The 19,594-nt window shown below is 37.1% G+C and overlaps 1 protein-coding gene across 19 annotated transcripts in view; it reads left to right on the top strand.

The window, feature by feature from the left end:
* WDFY3 (WD repeat and FYVE domain containing 3) overlaps positions 1-19,594 on the top strand; it is a 364,899-nt gene that overhangs the window by 308,964 nt on the left and 36,341 nt on the right. For all 19 annotated transcript variants that reach the window (XM_016423066.2, XM_056803219.1, XM_056803214.1 and 16 more), the window contains 4 exons: positions 3,517-3,680; positions 8,291-8,439; positions 13,971-14,091; positions 17,024-17,109. In XM_016423066.2, the coding sequence (XP_016278552.1) occupies positions 3,517-3,680; positions 8,291-8,439; positions 13,971-14,091; positions 17,024-17,109 (520 nt within the window). The remainder of the gene's footprint in view (positions 1-3,516; positions 3,681-8,290; positions 8,440-13,970; positions 14,092-17,023; positions 17,110-19,594) is intronic.

The following is a 19,594-nucleotide window of genomic DNA, read 5'->3' as shown; positions in this document are numbered from 1 at the left end:
TGTCCTTGTGCACTTTCATCTGTGATGTAGATGAGTGTGCACAAAGACACTTGTGCGTGAAGGAGATTTAAGTGGAAAAGTCGATGCACAGAGACAGTCCCACTCTCTCCGCATTGGAAGCCTGGGTCCAATGCCACGAAAAATCGTTACTCCTGGAGACTTCCTCAGTTGCATTGGATGGCCGTGTTGTCCTTTGTGCTCCAACACGCCCTAAGCACTCCACAGTGCTTTGCTGCATCGCCATCTCAGCCGTTGAACCTTCTTATTGGTTTCTTCTGTCCTGTTAAGAGAGATCAGTCGGTCTTTAATCCACTCACCACAAGATTTTTCCCAAGCAAGATTCTAGTGTTTAGAGAGACCCTCCACTTCAGCTCCTGAGCTCCACTTCAGCTTCCAAGGCTGAATTCCCTTTCAGCCACCGAGACGGAGACCAGCCTCCAATTCAGCTCCATAGCTGAATTAAGTTCAGAGGCCTTCTGACCTCCTTTTAAAGAGAATTTTCTCCTATGTCACCTCCCCTAAGTTTTCACAACTACCAATCACAATAGATGTTTTCACAGGACTAACCATTCTTAATTCACATCTTCTTTAGTTCTCAACTTCTCTGGGTAGACTAAAACTTTTGAGTAATTCACACCTGAGTAGACTAAAACCTCACACCTCTTGCTAAGCTTGCTTGAACTTTTAGTGATTAATTTGACCTTCATAGGTACTTAGTACCTTTTTGTATTAGTTCTAAAAATAGACCCAGCTTAAGGGTTTTAGCTTTACTTTAAGTATGGGTTAAGTACTTTTCATTGTTCAGTAAGGAGTTTACAACTTTATCTTCCCCTAAAGTATGTTTAAGTATGGGTGGAGTAATATAAAGTTCTCACATACATTCCTGACTAAGTACCCTCCATTGTTTAAAATGGGTTTAGCTTAATCAAATCTTCTGAAGTAGTCTGAGAATTTTTAAGATTCACAGTACACACACACACACACACACACACGCGCATGCACACATATGCGCATCCATGGGCCTACAAGGTAAGATGACCAAATATCCCCTGAAAATGTATTTTTGTCTTTTAGGATATGATAAAGCCATCTCTAGCAACTCTTTCCTTCATTTCTACAAGAAGGATTTTTAAGCTGCTTTCCAATTATTTATGGCTCTATTGTTTTTTGTTTGTTTCATCTATAGTAAGAATGCCAATATGTATGATTGAGTCATGCTTCTACTAGTTACTTGTTGAACACAGATTGCACACTTAGAATATCAACATTAAAGTTAATTTGGGGTGGTATAAAACTAAAAAGAAATTCTTAACACCTTCTGTTCCCCTTTTTTCTGACCACTCTGTTATCATCATTGTGGAAATGAAAGGGGACCACTTAGATAAAGATCCTTAAAGTATTTTTATCTTTTTCATTAGTTGCTGTGGCAAAAAAAAAAATACCACCTACTAGCTGTCCTACTGTCTCTTCATTCAGCTAGGCTTGGCTAGGCTAGCTCCCATTTAGTGCAAATAATTCCTCCAGAAGCAGTTGTGGGCATTCAAATTCACATTGCATATTTCCATTGGGCTAAAGCCATTTATCATTTTGTACATAATTATAACTTCAAGTAGTACAAGTTCAAATACATGCAGCCATTCCAGGATATTCAATATTCATACTGATTGAGACTTAAGCTGTAGATCCAGTCTATTGTGAGGACCATACTCAACGTCTTTCCAGTTTGGTAGAATTGGCCAAAACTACTCTACTGTCATAATTTTTGAGAATCCAGAGTTACCTTTATGCTAGAAAGAGGGAGTAACATAGAAATTTTTATATTTCTAAAGTTTTTAGCACTTAAAATATCTTCTAGTTCTCTGTTGTATTTGTTCTCCCTTTATTGAGAATCTTGCCTTAGAGAATCACATGTGTAAGCCAAGAATTTCTCTTATTCCTTCCTGGATATAGCATGATATAGAATATCATTCTCCATTTACAAAGACCCAAGTTTAAATGCCACCTCAGGGGCTTCAGATCTGAGTGTTCCTGGACAAAGGCACTGAGCTGCTTTTAGCCCATTTTCTTCATCTATCATAGAATGCCTTCCTCAGTGTAAAGCACTTTGCTGCTCTTAAAGCCTTTGTAAGTGTGAATTGCTACTTATTAATTATTAGTTCAGCCAATACAGAAGGTTTCCATTTATGTTGCCTACCTGTTGAGCAAACTAATCTGGTTCTAAATCTTTATTCATTCAGATGAATGCAAAATGAATAATTCAATTCTGACTACTTAGCACCACTGAGAATGGTGAGGAAGAAAGAGAGACATCAGCTCTGAGAATTTGCCTCCTCATTTATCACACCAGTTAGAAAAGAGGGAAGTTAACTCTAAAAAAACTGTAATCAGAACAATTCAGGACTAATGTCTCAAAGCACCAGGTGAGACCAGAAGACTTACCTAAGCTTTTCTAGGGTTGTGTGAAGCTGTGCATTTGTGAGCCTGAGTTTGCAATTGCAACTGAGCTATGTTAACCCAGTTGATGGAGATATTTATGATATATGCAATTCTCTCCATTTATTCCTTGGGCTCCCTATCACTGATGTTTTTACTCATTCACCTGTTTCTGATCATTACTTGGTAGAGACGCTGATAATTAGTAAGAAGAACAAAAGGAAAAAAAATCATGGAGTTTATTTCATTCACAAAATATATGCTATTTCCTGAATGACCACCATTTGATTGTAATTACTTTTATAGTGGCCAGATAATTTGCTCACACTCATTGCTGTGCATGCCCAAACTATTGCCAGTATATCTCTAGAACAGCACAACAAAGGTCTTCCCAAATATTATGTAATCTGGCACTTCATGGCATTAACATTTTTATTTTGGCAATAATTTAATAATTAACAGATGGCACTCCTTATTATTGACCTTTGGAAAAATTATTGTTTTTACTGTGAATTCCGTAGAAGTACTTTAAACTAGATTGTGCTGTGGATGTAGTGGTAGGTCAAGGACTAATCTTCTGAATTCAAATCCAGCCTCAGAACTTACTAGCTATGTCACACTAGGCAAGTCACTTAACCTTCAGTTTCCTCATCTGTAAAATAAACTGGAGAAGGAAATGGCAGATCACTGGCAAAGATATTGCCAGATATCTTTGTCAAGTAAAAGTTGTTGTCATGAGTAGTCAGACATGACTCAAACGATTGAACAACAACTTTAAAATACAAAATTCCTGATACATAGTAGAAACTTAATAACAGCCTGCTAATATTCATTTTTGTCCTCTCTCAATACAGCACTCTGCCTATAGTAGTTACTCAATAAATGTTTATTGAGTTGAATTTAGGGCCCTGTACAGTGACAGACAAGCCCTTGTAAGCTGGTAAATGGTTTTTGCCTACCAAAGATTTCACATCAGAGAACTCTCCATTCCCATTCTCTAAAATTTCAGGAGATAAGGGTCTCACGGCAGAACTAATTCTTATAACAATAACATTGATATTTTTTCTTACAATAATATTACAGGCTTGGTTAAACCTCCTCTGAAAAGATCTCGTTCTGCTCCTGATGGGGGGGATGAAGAAAATCAAGAACAACTACAAGACCAAATTGCTGAGGACAGCTCTAGAGAGGAAGAAGAGAAAACAGATAATGCAACATTACTTCGCCTACTAGAAGAGGGAGAGAAGGTAGTGTGTTTGAAAAACATTTGATCTTACTTTACTGAAGAACATTAGTGGAAATATTTTGGGGGAGACTGGTCAGTGATGTAGTCTGTAAGATACTTTTCAGGATGCCAGAGAAATCTCTTTTTTTCTTTCCTGTGATAAACTGAGATCTTGGATCTTTAACAGATATCAGAATTTTAGACCATCTCTTGGAATCATTAGCAGAAGCTAATAAAGAGAAAAATCTCAGAACCCCAAAAGAACCTGTGGGGCTTACGTTTTATTACTAGAATTTTACTATTGACATTGTGAAAAAGGGCAAAAGCAGAAAGTAGACATGCATCTTGATATTGTAGGAAAGCATTTTCTCCCAGATCTCTTTTCAGACTTTTTTTTTATAAAAATATATTTTTTCACTCTGACTCTGGACTTTTATAGTCTAATATTACAGCCAATAAATTTAAACTTGGACATGAGATGAGACTTTCTTGATTTTGTTTTCTTCCCATCATACTTTTTTTGACTCCTGCTGAAATGAGTTTTAAGAGAAAAGTCTTGTTACTAAGTCTCGTCATAGCAGTTGCTTAGAAAACAGCACCTACAATGAAAGAATCACCAATCCTTTCTACTTCAGGAGAAAACAAAATTTCAAATAAATTTCAACCTCTTACATCAGGAGCTTGTCAAAGTATCATGGAGGAATAGAGAACAAAGGCAGTTTTCATGTGCTATTTTAACTTTTCTAGGAAGTATACAAGTACGCTAGGGGTATCCTCCCTTCTAAGTCCTCCTTCACATTCCTGTCCTTTGACAGCCAAAATTTCTCTATAGTGAAGCTTACTTGGCATATGCCACTTTTTTAAAGTAGTAATATAGTTTACAAGTGACTAAGTTACTTGAATAACATTGGAATTATGTTAAATTATAGTCAATGAATCAAGCATTTTCTCATGCAGCAAATACTGTAGAAACTTAGATTTCCTAGATTTTTCATGACTTTACATGAAACAATAATCAGCTCAGTTTAAACCTATATGTCCCCTTCTTTCTCCTCACACCCATGTCCACCTCTCTAGGTTATAACCTCAGAAATTCTTGCCTAAACCATCGCACTGGCCTTCCAGCTTCCAATGACTTCTCCCTATAGCTCATCCTACATATTCCCTAAAGCAAAAATATCAACATAGTTACTTTCCTGACTTCTCTGACTCTACTGTCTTTAAGATGAAATAAAAGCTCCTCAGCTTGGCCAACCATAGACTCTCTCCCATTTATCTTTCCAGTTGTATTTCATGATACTTTATATTGTATGCTCTATATTCCTGGCTAGCGGACCTCTTTGTGATGTTCCACATCTGATATCCCATCTCCTCCCTACAAATCTCTTCTTCACTTCTTCCTCTAAAAATCTCAAGTTTCTTTCAACACACTGCTCAGTGGCCAAAAGACCTTTGTCAGTGTTCCCCTTGTTGCTAGTTTCTCTCCCTCTTGAAATTTATATTTATTTGTTGGCACACATAAGCATGTAGAATTGTAAGTTTTTATGGCAAGTACTCTTCCAGGCTCATTTTTTGTCTTTATATCTCCAGGGCCCAGCATACTATCTTGTATATAATAAATATCCTATAAATACTTATAATTTATCGTGAATCTTGGATTCAACTTAACAGAATAGTCTGCTCTGATCTGTTTGAATTCTGACTTTGTCACCCAGTATGTTAGCAGCCTCTCACAGCTTTGTGACATTTGCAGATTTTATAAATATACCATTTATTCATCAGTGTCACTAGAAAAAACTTGAATAGGTCAAGGCTAAAAACAGGCCCTCAAGAATGCCAATGGAGTATTCTTCAGGCTGTCACCAAACACCCTATTATTTAGCCTATGTCCATCCATATTGAGAACCAGGTCTAGAGGCAGGAGGTCCTGGATCCAACTCTGGCCTCAGACACTTCCCAGCTGTGTGACCCTGTGCAAGGCACTAAATCCTCATTGCCTAACCTTGGCTGCTATTTTGGAACCAATACTAAGTATTGATTCTAAGTCACAAGGTAACAGTTTAAAAAAAAAAAAGACAAGGGGAAACCAGATTTACTCTACAGAGTAGCCTGAATCCCTTCCTTCCATCTTCTACACAGCCTTCTTCTCTTCACTGTTCCACTTGAGAGATTCAGAGGCTTCACCCCTCCCTCCCCATCCCAACTGTAGGTCCCACCTTAGTCACTGTTTTCACTGTTGGCCTAAAATGTTGACTGCCCAAAGTTGGTCATTAAGGGAATAACATGTATTTGTACACTGCTGTTTGACTTCATTTTAATTTCAAAGGTTAGTTAATTCCTGTTGACTTGTCATTTATATTTGGCATCTAGGCTTCCTTCCTCCAAATTCCAACTTCTTTCCAAGTACCCAATTTCTTTGACCCCCTGGTCTCAGAAAAAACTGTTTCTCCTGATTCCTTTTCCATCTACATGCCTGCATGATTCAGTTTTCTCCATGATCATGGGTAGTTTAAAACTTAGCAAGTTTCTCTTCTCCCAAGGCCTAACTCATTCTTAGTCTATTAAATTTCGCAAGTTAAAACATGTTTTCTTTCTTGCCCTCCCTTTTATATCCTTGCTGGGAATTGAATTAAAGCTTGCTGTGTTTTTGTTTTGTTTTGATTTTTTCCTTAATTTGGAAATTTTCTTGTCCTCTCTTCTGTATAGACTTTGAAAGGTCACTGACAATAGCTCAGGAATCATATTTGTCACTTCTTTTAGTGCTTATTAGATATGTCACCCAAGTCTGGTGAATTAAATTCATCAAAAGCAGTTAAGTGCCTTTTTTGTATTAAGTTCAATACATTTATGATGTATTTCCACAAGTAAGGCTCCCCATTAATTCGTACTCTAGTACCTAATCTTGCCATGAAAGTGAACCCTCAAAGGTTAGTCAGGGAACCACAAGTCCTGGCAAGGGCAGACCTAACCAGAAAGGCTTTTGGTCCAGAATTTGACAAGAGTTAAACCCTAGGCCTGTGGTCCAAGGACCATTTTAGCTGAGTTCAAAGAGGTTCATCATGTAATGATTTTAAAGGGAGGGAGGTAGACAGAGGGAACACACAGTAACTCATCAGACCATCTCCAAAGATATGGAGGTGTTGTAATTTCCTTCAGTGGCAGTCACTCATCTGGATGACATCACAGATCTTTGTCAAAGCCTAAATAAGTGCCATGTTAAACACTTCACTACACATAAGGTATGCATGTATAAGTTATACAGAAATGGTTTCCTTCTGGGGGCAGCTGGATAGCTCAGTGGAATGATAGCCAGGCCTAGAGGAGGTCCTAGGTTCAAATTTGGCCTTAGACACTTCCCAGCTATATGACCCTGGGCAGGTCACTTGACCCCCATTGCCTAGCCCTTACCACTCTTCTGCCTTGGAACCAATATACAGTATTGATTCCTAGATGGAAGGTAAGGGGAAAGAAAGAAAGAAAGAAAGAAAGAAAGAAAGAAAGAAAGAAAGAAAGAAAGAAAGAAAGAAAGAAAGAAAGAAAGAAAGAAAGAAAGAAAGAAAGAAAGAAAGAAAGAAAGAGAGAAAGAGAGAAAGAGAGAAAGAGAGAAAGAGAGAAAGAGAGAAAGAGAGAAAGAGAGAGAGAGAGAAAGAGAGAAAGAAAGAGAGAAAGAGAGAAAGAGAGAGGAGAGAGAAAGAGAGAGGAGAGAGAGAGAGAAAGAAAGAAAGAAAGAAAGAAAGAAAGAAAGAAAGAAAGAAAGAAAGAAAGAAAGAAAGAAAGAAAGAAAGAAAGAAAGAAAGAAAGGAGAGAGAGAGAGAGAGAGAGAGAGAGAGAGAGAGAGAGAGAGAGAAATGGGTTCCTTCCATAGGCATTTAGATGTAACAGAAGATTAGATTCTGTTTTTATAGTATTCTCCAATTGAAAATACTGTATTTTGTCTGAATGGATAGCTGGACAGACGTGTATACCTATATACATATGTGAATACTTTGGCCAGACTTGTGAATTCCTTGGTATAGAAGACTTCCAGGAACAAAATTCCCTTTACCATTACAGAACAATACCTATTTTGCAGTTTGTGCTCTTGGGTGCCTCGGGTTCTGAGAAATTAAATGACTTTTACCAAGAATCCCAAAGCCAATATGTGCCAGAGTTAAAACTCCTCCTGACTCTCAGGCCATCTTTCAGGCTTCCCTGATTCACTCATAACCTCCCATTATGATGCTATGACTTCAATTACAAATTCTTGTATATTTCCCTTAAGGGTTGTTGAATATGCGGTTAATGGTAATGGCAAAATCAAGTGTATTGTATTGGGGTAGCTAAGTAGCTCCATGGAATGAGAACCAGGCCTAAAGGTAGGAGGTCCTGGATTCAAATGTGGCTTCAGACACCTCCTAGCTGTGTGGCCCTGGCCAAGTCACTTAACCACAGTTGTCTAGCCTTTACCACGCTTCTGCTTTGAAGTCAGTACTTAGTATTAATTCTAAGATATTAAGTAAGACTTTTAAAAAAATGAAATAGTCTAGAGATAATTTTTTAAATATGCCCCAAGTAAGAACATCCTACTTCATATAACTAGTGATCTAAGCTTTGTTAGCTTGCACAGACTGAAAAATGACAATTTTCTTACAGATTCAACACATGTATCGCTGTGCTAGGGTCCAAGGCCTAGATACCAGTGAAGGTCTACTTCTCTTCGGTAAAGAACATTTTTATGTGATTGATGGGTTTACAATGACAGCTACCAGGGAGATTCGGGATATTGAGACCTTACCTCCAAAGTAAGTAAACCATGAAAGTCAAAGAAAGTGATTTAGCAATGCAGGAAAAAACTACAGGTATCTCTTCCACATCACAACTTTCCTCATTGTGGTTTCCATATACCTTGTGAAATTAAATAGGATTTTGGAGGGAGTTTTGAAGAAGACACCCAAAGGCCAGCAGGTGACACATAAAATTTTGGAAACTCAGAAATGTGTATGGTATTGTATAATATCAATATATTTTACCTATTAATACCACAAATATACACAATTCATTTTATTGTAACCATCCTACAAAAGGAAAAAAAAATCATTCAGACTCTTTCTCTGGCACAAAGGGAGTTCCAAAAATTTCCATGCAGATTTTCCAGATCATGGGACACTATGCCCCTAACCCCTATGATATGGAAGGGGATACCTGTGTTTAATAATATGTATATACATGTTTTTAATGACTCAATTTGTATACATCAGTGTAATTCCATAAACATTTATTATCTACTTTTCACAAAGTAGATGCTGAGAGAACTGATAATCATATAATGCTAGGGGCTGTCAAGCCACGATGTCTTGACACGATCACACATGGAAGCCAGGAGGTCACAAAGTGGACCCTTGGCAGGATGGAGACACCCACTCAACCCCCTTCTGTTTGACTTCTCTCACTAACATCCCTTATTATTAGAATCACTAGGATTATTGTTTCTCTTTCCCAGCTTCAAGAAAAAATAATTTAAGAGCAAATACTTGCACATTATTCCCTCAGAATACCACCAAAAGATCATACTCACAAAACCAAACCCAAAAGACTATCATGGGTTAACTTCTGCTTATGCATATAACTCTTTTTTTTTTTAAATCCTTACCTTCCGTCTTGGAGTCAATACTGTGTATTGGCTTCAAGGCAGAAGAGTGGTAAGGGCTAGGCAATGGGGGTCAAGTGACTTGCCCAGGGTCACACAGCTGTGGAAGTGTCTGAGGCCAGATTTGAACCTAGGACCTCCCATCTCTAGGCCTGGCTCTCAGTGCACTGAGCTACCCAGCTGCCCCCATGCATATAACTCTTAACAAAGTTGTGCTTAGAAAATCCCCTACTCCTCCCATGCACAGAAACAAATTCTCCTAAGCCCATACATAAATCATCATATGGAGAGGCTTGTACACTATGCCTTAGTACATCATGCCTTAGTGACTCAATTTACCAACCAAAATCCATCTTGGAAACTCCCCAATGAAATTCTGAAAAATTAGTTAATATTAAAACTGAATTGTGTTTCTATTACCCCTTTGATCCGTCAACTTGGCCACAGTGTTTGTCGATTGTCACAGAATGTTAATCATATGATTTGTTAAAAGTTAATGTATCACTTATCCAATTATCTGCATTTGAGCATGTATGTTGAATATATATCCATTGGGGTATAAAAATAAAGGCTAACCCTGGATCTGGTGGAAGCAGTTCCATGCAAAGCTTGGTCCCAGGCTGACACACACATAACTGTCTTCCATCACTCATTTCCACCTTTGCCATCATAGCTGACTGAGAACCCCCAAAGCCGTGAGCAAGGCAGGCCCTGAGCTCTCGGCAAATATACGATTCAGTTATTCAGGAAAGTGTAGGAAAGCCTTTATTTCAGTTGGCCAAAATCACAACAAAATTTACATTAGACAATTTGAAATTTCTGTTTAAATTTTCACTTACACTATCTACATTTGCAAATATAAAATTTGATGTTTGTTTACATTATTTTAAATATTTTAAAATCCTAGAGAAAATACACATTTCTTCATGCTTGAAACATAATAGGATAGTTGGCCTCTCCATATAGGCTTGGCAATCAGAAAAAATATCCCATCCTTCTTGTGACTCATATGGAATAGAGAATTAACGGATTGATAAATTTTCTCTCTACTTTCTTAGGAACAGAGATCTAGAACTAGAAGGGACTCTGGGTTCTCTGATCCAGTCCCTCATTGCTCCGGGTGGGGAGGAGATTAGCCTGAGAGGGTCAGGGGCTTGCTTGGGGTCATATAAGTAGTAAGTGGAAGAGCTTAGATTTGTGCTCAGAGCATCTGACCCCTCACAGTGGTCTCACACTCTCTCCCCTCTATGACTCTTCCCTGTCAATGATGATATGGAAGTGTCAGTGAGCTATCAAAGGGCCAAAATGCAGCAACGCTTCACTGAAGCTAAGAAGCCAGGAGCTCTGTGTTGATAGTGACCAAAGGTTATCCTGATTATAACTGACATTCATATCCTGCCTTAAAAATCTACAGAATATTCCTTTGACCCTCCTAATCCTGGGAGGGAGGTACTGGGAGCATCATTCATCCCAGTTTTACAAATGTAAAGAACAGGATAAGAGATGTGAAAAGGGACTTGACTATGTTTCACCTGTGACTTGATGAGCTGTGTGACTGCTGCCAAGTTACTTGACTTCTTTCCTCTGCCTTTTCCTAATCTGTAAAATGGGGATCATGATACCCAGAGAACCCACCTTCCAGGCGTGTTATGTGGGCTAGGTGAGATAATAAAAGGAAAAGCCTACTCAAGTGCTAGGCAACTGTTAGTTGATTTTATTATTAATCACAAAAGGGAATACAATTCTTTTCCTTGCATCATTTTTTAAAAATTATCACTCTTACTACATCAACCCTAGGATATTGGTGGTGCAGGAGCATTTATTAACAGCTTTGTAGTAAGAACTGATATCAATTAACAGCTGTTTGAAACATAAATCGTTTGACCTCTTTAGTTTTCAATTCAGCTTCCTCACACAGCTTTAAACCAGACCTTGAATTCAATGCTACCTCATTTGAACAAAGCCCCAAGAATATTCATGTATATTCAGCAATTATTGAATAAGCAATAAAGAACTTCTGAGGGAGTATCCTGTTCCTTCTCTTTAGAGGTCTTTAAGTGGAGCCTGGATGATCATTTGTCAGGCATATTATAGTTTGGGTTTTTTCTGTATATTCGATTAGATGGCCAATGAGATTTCTTCCAATTTTAAAATTCTAGTATTCTGTATAAATGGGCTAACTTTTGTACTGTCTTCATTGATAAAGGCAAAGCCTTTGACTGAATTCTGAACTAATAGCTTATTCCTATCTGACAAATATACAAACCAAACTCAAGTATAGTGAGAATACCAGAGCATTTGGCATCCATTTCGAACACCCGTCTGTATTATTAAATGCCACCAACAGTAATAAAACATAACTTGTAAATTTTAGCCTCTAATAGTTCTGCTTGGCCATGAGTCCAAGCCCATTGTCTCCTCCCCAAATAAAATCAAGTATGACTCCAGAGTTAAAGAGGGTACCATACATTAAGAATCTGTGTGTAGATGATGGCAAGTTATAGGGCTTCTATTTTCTCTCTCTCTCTCTCCCTCTCCCTCTCTCCCTCTCCTTCTCTGCCCCTCCCTCCCCTTTCTTTCTTACACACACACATTATACATTAAACAGATGCTCAATCTTGTGGACTCTTTCTCCATTGAAATAAAAATTTTGTTTAGACATGATAAGTTTAGAATTCTTATGAAGATCGGGGAAAAACATATAATGAAGGCTTTGAACTTGAATCAAGGGATCAAATTGAACTGACATGAAAGCAACACTTAAAATTACATTACTCTCCTCCAGTCAAGACAAATTAAGCATAAATCTGTTGAGGAAAAGGTTGTAGCTCTTTGTATCAAGAGATTAATTATTGTCCTGAAATCAAAGGTGTGCGAACACTTTAAAAGCAATTAACACCTATGAAATACCAGTCTTTTTGGATTGTAAAAGAGGCAACAGATATGGAAAGTATCTGAATAAAAACTTTGTAACAAAACACAAGACCTATGATATTTTACACTTCTAAATAATAGAATCAAAAGACTGCCCCAAATCACAACCCAGTTTCATAAAATGGGAAGTAGGGAAGGGAAGGGACTATTGTCTCTGCTATGTGCTAAATACATTTTACAAACCCAGTGGAATTGCCTGTTGGCTACAGGAGCGGGGAAGGAAAAAAACATGAATCATGTAACCCTGGGAAAATATTCTAAATGAATTAAATTTAAAAAAAAAACAAATAAAACCTACTACCCCAAAGCAACTATAGAAAGATTAGAACTTATTTTAAAAAGAAAGAGGAGCAGTGAGGTAGAGAAGCAGGCCTAGAGACAGGGTTTTCTGGGTTCAAATCTGACCACAGGTGCTATTAGCCATGTGATCCTGGGCAGTCCTAATTGTCTAGCCCTTAAAGCTCTTCTGCCTTGGAACTAATACTTAGTATTGATTCTAAGACAGAAAGCAAGGGATTTTAAAAAAAAAAAAAGAATTTATTTAACCATCTCAGAGTACATGATAACCTTACAGAAATATTTCACCAAATATTGGATGGCACAGAATGCCTATGAAAATCCAAATGAAGACTCAAAAAGCCCTCTTTGAACAACATCTGTAGGAATTCAGCCAAGAATCATCAAACAAATGGCTGAGCCATGTGTATGTATGTAGAAACTAGTGATTTTATAACTAAATAAGGATGAGGTTTTTGATACTAGAAAGGACTAAAGAATTATTCTTTTTTTTTTTAAGAATTGAAAAATGTTATTTAATTAAATGATTTAGAATATTTTTCCATGGTTACATGATTCATGTTCTTTTCCTCCCTTCCTCCTCCCCCCTTCCTCCCGCCCCCTTGTAGCCAACCAGTTACTGCTGGGTTTTACATATGTTAAAAAGTTATTCTTAAGAAGTCCAGACATAATCAATACAGCTTACTCTAGTTACCACTGCAAGAAAATATTCATAATCTCTAAGCTACATGGAATGAAAAACTTTGAAACTATAGAGATCTAGCAAAAGAATTCAAAACCATTCAGGAGAGGATAAAGTATATATCAGCCCATCTTCATGTCAGCTCCTAGAGTTGTGCTGAAGATGCTTTCTTAGAGCCTTTAGAGAAAAAGCTGACAGTCAAGCTCAATACACTTAATTAATTGCAAAAGACAACCATTTTATCCTCCTCTGAAAGAGTGAACAGATAAAAGAATAGTCTTATTCCAAGTGTGTTTCTATTTGAACAGCATCAAAAGAAATGAGAATTAAATGATGATGATTATTAATTTCATTGTTATTGATGATGAGGATGTCAGTAGAGAAATTTGAACCTAGATCTTTGTCTTCCAGCCTAGCAATAATAGTTGAGACATTGTAGACACACTCCCTAAAGTCTATTTCTCTTAGACTGAATTAGAACACTATACTATAGGTTTGGTATATTTCTCTTCATTAGTCCCAATAGCAGTAATACAAATAGTGTGTTTCAAATTGTGTTTCTCTATCAAGGCTAACAGGTATTAAAATAGTTTATAAGTACTTAGTTATTTTTATTTTCAGCTTTTAAAATTATTTTAACTGTGCCTTTGTTAAGTAATATTTTCCCATCCCTGGTAGCACACAACAGGCTTTGCAAATGATATATTACATTTTTTCCAATGACTTTATCATGGATTACATTTGTCTTTATCCTCCTTTTGGACTGCCACTAGCATGCACGAGCCAATTATTCCAAGAGGAGCAAGACAAGGTCCCAGTCAGCTCAGAAGGTCATGTAGCATTTTTGCATATGAAGATATCAAGGAAGTTCACAAAAGGAGGTATCTGTTGCAGGTGGGTTTTGTTTGAGTAAAGGATACTTTATTATAATATTTTAGCTAAGAGATTTCTAATTGTTTTGTTTTTGTTTTTGCCTATTGAAAGGCATACAACTTTTTCAGATTTGATCATTGATAAAATTTTTTACTTTTTTGTAACAGTGTATCTTGAATATCATTTTAAAAGATAGGCCACTACATAGCTGTTACTCTTCTCATCCTTCCTTTTTTACTATATAGGTAACATTGTTCTCTCTTATCTGACTACTCCTTCCCCATCATCACCAACCCTTCACGAATAGAACCTCAGGCTCTATCTTGTTTCTTCTTATCTCTATACTCTATTGGTGACTTTATAAGCTAACAAGGGCTGTACCAATTATTCTTTTTCTGTGTGTGTCCCAAAAGTCTTAGTAGTTTTAAGCTTTTAAACCTCAGTTTCGATAGCTTAAAACTGCACTAAAACTTTTGGGACATACATATATTCATGTAGACATGTACTCTATATGCCTATCCCTAGTCTCTTTCATGAGCTCTAGACAAATATCTTCCTCTTAGACATTTCCTGTTGAGCCATTTCTAAATGGATGTCCAAAAAACTTTTATCTAGCCCCAAATCCACCCCTCTTCCACACTTCCCAGTTTTTGTCAAGGATACCATTATTTCTCCAGTCAGCCAGTTTCTCACTGTCTTTGTTGTCTTTAACTTCTCACTCTCCCTCACCCCAAATATCTAATTAGCTGACAAATCTTATGGTTCTACTTCCACAACTTCTCTGGTCCTTCCCCTTCTCTGCATACCCAAAGCTAGTTCATTTCTAACATGTCCATCCCCTAATAGATTCCCTTCTCAAAGTGTAAACCTCTTAAAATCCTTAGCTTCCTTCTGGGTTTAGCTCAGGCACCACCTTTTACACTCCCCCAAACCCTCCCCGTTAGTTAATGGTGCCTTCTACCCATGTTTTTCTTAAATCTAATCTATGTATATTTTGTAAATAGATAAAGATTTATACATATTATTTCCTCTCCTAAGAATTTAAGCTCTTCAGGGGCAGAGACTTTTAAGCTTTTTTTCTTTGTATCCCAGGTACCTAAATAAATGCTTATACATTAAATTCACCTGCTAGATTCCTTACTGAAAAAATCATTTACCTGCTCCTCCCCTGTTCTCAAAACCTTGATGTTAACCACACCCTGCATTTTGCTTTATTCTTTAGTCTCAGATGAACATATAGCCCCTCTCTTCCTATTTGTGACTTTGATTCTATCATCCCCATTTTCCCCTCATTTTCAATTTCTTTTCATCTAATTCCTTTCTTGCTGTCTACCTAACAAGAGTATCTTCCTCATTCTTACAAAGTCTTCACTAGATGCTGCTCCTATCATATATTCTACCTCTCCTGCCTTGCTCACCAGACATAGAAGAAAAGTCTCTACTAGTATCACTACTACAAGTCTCCCTTAACTCACTTCTCATCTCCTTATAATTTGGTTTCTGACCTCATCCTGCAACGGAAGACATTGTCTCCAAGATTATCCATCATCTCTTCAAGGCCTCTGGACCTATTCTCAATCCTCTTCCTTCTCGACCTCCCTGTAGCATTTGCCACAGCCAGCCACTCTTTGGGATAAGTTTCCCTCATTTTTCTCAATACTGTTCTCTCCTGATCCTCATCTTGCCTTCTGGCCTATGGGTGTCCCTTGATTCTTTTTACATTCTTTTTACTTTTGATCTCTTGGTAATCTCATCAACTCCCATGATTTCAAATATCCTCTTTCTACAGATGACTCTTAGATTTATTTACACAACTCGCATCCCAAATTGATAGCTACCTTTTAGACAATATATTAAAAGCTCTTTCCCCCATTTCTTCCTTCTTACTAATTTCCCTATTTGTGTTGATCATCCCAGTAACTCTCAAAGTACTTTTTTTGACAGCCTCTAGTCATTCTTCATCCTACCTCATCTCTCATATTTACTACCTTGCCAAGTCATACTGATCCCACCTCCACCATATCTCATGCATTTGTCCCCTCCATTGCAATCATACAGCTTCCAGTGGTTCTTAAGACTCTCATCACTTCTTGGCAGTACCACTTCAGTAGTGTCTGACTGATCTTCTATCACTTGCCCTGTCCCTCTACAAACAGGGGGAATTCTTTGCAGCTTCCAAAGTGATGCTCAGTCCACTGCTTAAGAAACATTATTGGCTTATCTAGGATAAAATTTTTAAAACTCTACTATTTGACATTTAAAATCCTTGCATCCTATCCTTCTAGCTTTCTGTACATCCCTTCACCCAAGTCCAGCTTTACCTGACCCTTACTGTTAGCACAGGCTAGGCTCCATGTATGGAAGGTCTTCTTAACTTTCAAACCTAGAAACCTTCAGGGTTCAGCTAATGTGCCATCATCCATGAAAGAATCCTTCCTGGCTTCTAGAGCCCTGCTGAGAAGTCCACTCTATTGACTTTAGATTTTGTTTCCGTTTCTTTACTTATACACATGTTTGTTTCCCTCTAATGGTTCAGAAATTGTTTCCATTCTGTTTCTACCCCCAACTCCTTCTTACATAGCCCAGAGAAGGTTCTTCACAAAGACTGAAAGAAGGAAGGAGTTTTGAACCTCCTAATTAACTATAACTTATTTTTCCTTATTTGATAAACAAAACTTCTATTAAATAAACATTTAATAATTTTATATAACTTGATTTCTTGTGTCTTTCTTTTTGCAAATATAGTCAAGAGTATTCGGATTTGTTATATACTAAACAGTTAGGAAATTCCATAAAGAAACCAGACTGCTATGAAGTAACAAGTCTCTTTTACTTACTGCTCTAAGGGAATCTCCACATTTATGTTTCTAAAGCTTAGAAATTCAAGTTTATACGTCACCTCTATGTTTGTAAATTATAACCATGTTTTTCTCATATTTCTTTTTTTTTCCAGCCTATTGCTGTGGAAGTTTTCTCAGGAGATGGACGGAATTATCTTCTTGCTTTTCAGAAAGGAGTTAGAAACAAAGTTTACCAGAGGTCTCATCCATTTAAAAATATTTCTATTGCACATTAATTTGGGTCATATAAGAGATTTGAGGCATATCTTACACTGAAAAGCTGAAGTAGTTAAAAAGCTAAAATTTAGATCTTTGGGTTACCCAATTGGAAGAAATTATTAAAATATAACTTTGCCAGTCTCTCAAGATCAACAGTAGAGCCAGCTTTTGTCTTACTAGGATTGCTGCATAGTTTTTTTAGTTGGTGTTATTCTTTTGTGAAATACTTCTTTCTGTTCTGCTAATTAAACAGCAGAGTCCTTTTAATCACTCTTTTCCCTAAAGTAGCATAAGAATAATTCATTAGCTTAAAAATGCTTCTCCAGATAAAGAATAAGTGATTCTTTTTGATGCTTTTAAAATAAGACCATGCTCTATCCTTTGCCTTTACTCCCTTTAAGAAGTTGCACACTAAATACCTGTATGTCCTTGACGGGAGAATTGGGCAAGCTCATTATGCCCATGTGATCAGTGGAATTTTGAATTGCACTAAACCCTATCTTTGTTTCTAGAACCTTCTTTGCTTTTTCTCTTGTAAACCACCTCAACTCCTGTGACTTTCCTGATAATTTCTATTCAGATGACTCCCAGATTTCAGTATCCATATTCTTCTTTAGTCTTTCCCCTGAGCTTTTGTCCCAAATTACAGACTACCTACGGATATCCTAAAGTATCTTAAATTCAGTGTATCTAAAACTGAATTAATTATTATTTCCCAAAGCCCTACCCTCTTTCTAGACATCTCTTTCTGTTGAAAGCATCATCTATCCTTCCTGTATTTCAAGTTTCTAATATCTACACTTTCCTTTATTCTTCCCTTTACCTCACCACACATATTCAGTCATTTCCATGCTGTCACCTCTCACTAGACTATTGAAATTGCTACTGGGATTGTTTCCTAATTGAACTCCCTTCCTTAAGTCCTCCAGTCTACCCAACACTTTGTCTTAAGTAATTTCCTTTAAACATAGATAGGACTACCCAATCAATTCCAAGAGCTTCCTTGGAATTATCTCTAGGATACAGTATAAATTCCTCTTATTTAACTTTGAAAGTTTTACACTTTATTGGACATTACTCTTCCTTTTCTGGCCCCAACCACTCTTTGCCATCCAGATAAACTGGCCTTCATTCTGTTTCTCACTCCTGAAATTCTCTCTCCTATCTTTCTACCCTTGTACTGCCCATCTCCAATTCCTGGAAGATACCTTATCTCCACCTCATCCAGTACCTCTGTTTCTTTAAGATACAACTCATTTACCATCTTTTGAATGAATTTACTGTCCTTTACCAACTGTTAGTGCCCTATCTCCCAAATTACCTTATATTTAACAAATATATAATCTATGAACTTTACACACACACCCTGTGCATTTTCTCACCCATAAGCTTATTGCAAGCAGAGACTTTTCTAGTCTTTCTATCCACAATGTCTATCACATAGAAGGTACTTTAATAAAATTAGGTGTTTATGTTTTAAATGGAAGTAAAAACATGCCTACACTTAGTTTCCTTAATGAAATATGAAGAAATTTCCTGAATTGAATGGGAAGGGAATGAGCTGGCCAAAGATGGTAGTTACAGCAGTTCTTTCTATTCTCATTGTTTCCTGAGGCCTCTTCTTCTCTCCCCAGAGAGCTAGACTTCCTAAGCATAGTTTTCCCAACAGCCAAACTAATTTTCCTCTTTCCATGGCCCTCTTCTTGGTTTGAAGGATTCACAGCACTTGGAGCTTTCACTGCCAACTGTATGTTTCATATGACAAAACTGGTGAGCTAGCTTTTTTTTTTTTTACCCAAAGGCCTTTAGGCATATGATTCCATTAGTGAACTACCTTTCCATCTCCCTCAGGGTTAAGTACATCTTTGAATTTTGTTTAGCACAGAAATATCTCATTTCTACCCCTTCTTGATATCTTCAACTGGGCTGGGCTGGGCTGGGTTGATGGACAGGGAGAGACTCTCACTCTCCCCAAGTTAAACATTTGTTATCCCCACAAAATCATCTGGGAGGTGTTGAGTACATTCATCCATCTTCCTTATTTTGAATGACTTTCTTGTGACTTACAGAGGCTCAAATAGTATTCTTTCAGGTGCCTTCCCAAGTGACTAGTACTGATACTATGGAATCTTAGTCAAATCCCTATGACAGAGTTCTTATTCTGGACATTAATATACTTTCTTCAGGGTCAAGCCTATCAGGGGTGATGAGTATAGAGATTACATCTGCCATCAGATACATGGTAGTGTACAATAAAATTGCATACAATTAAGACTGCTTTCCCTGATGATCTTTTAAGAAATCTCAGCTTCTCTTAATAATGTTCATTTGAATCCAGATAACAATAATTTCTGCTAATGAAGAATATTAAAAATAATTTTTAAAATCTCCTCATGGAAGTATCTTTACATTTGACTTTAAAATGGTTTTTTCCAACATATTTAATTACTTTTGGAGTTTTTTAA

Source organism: Monodelphis domestica, chromosome 6 (assembly GCF_027887165.1).
Source record: "Monodelphis domestica isolate mMonDom1 chromosome 6, mMonDom1.pri, whole genome shotgun sequence".
NCBI lineage: Eukaryota > Metazoa > Chordata > Mammalia > Didelphimorphia > Didelphidae > Monodelphis > Monodelphis domestica.
Note: the sequence above shows the minus strand (reverse complement) of the source record. Positions and strands in the feature narration are given on the sequence as shown.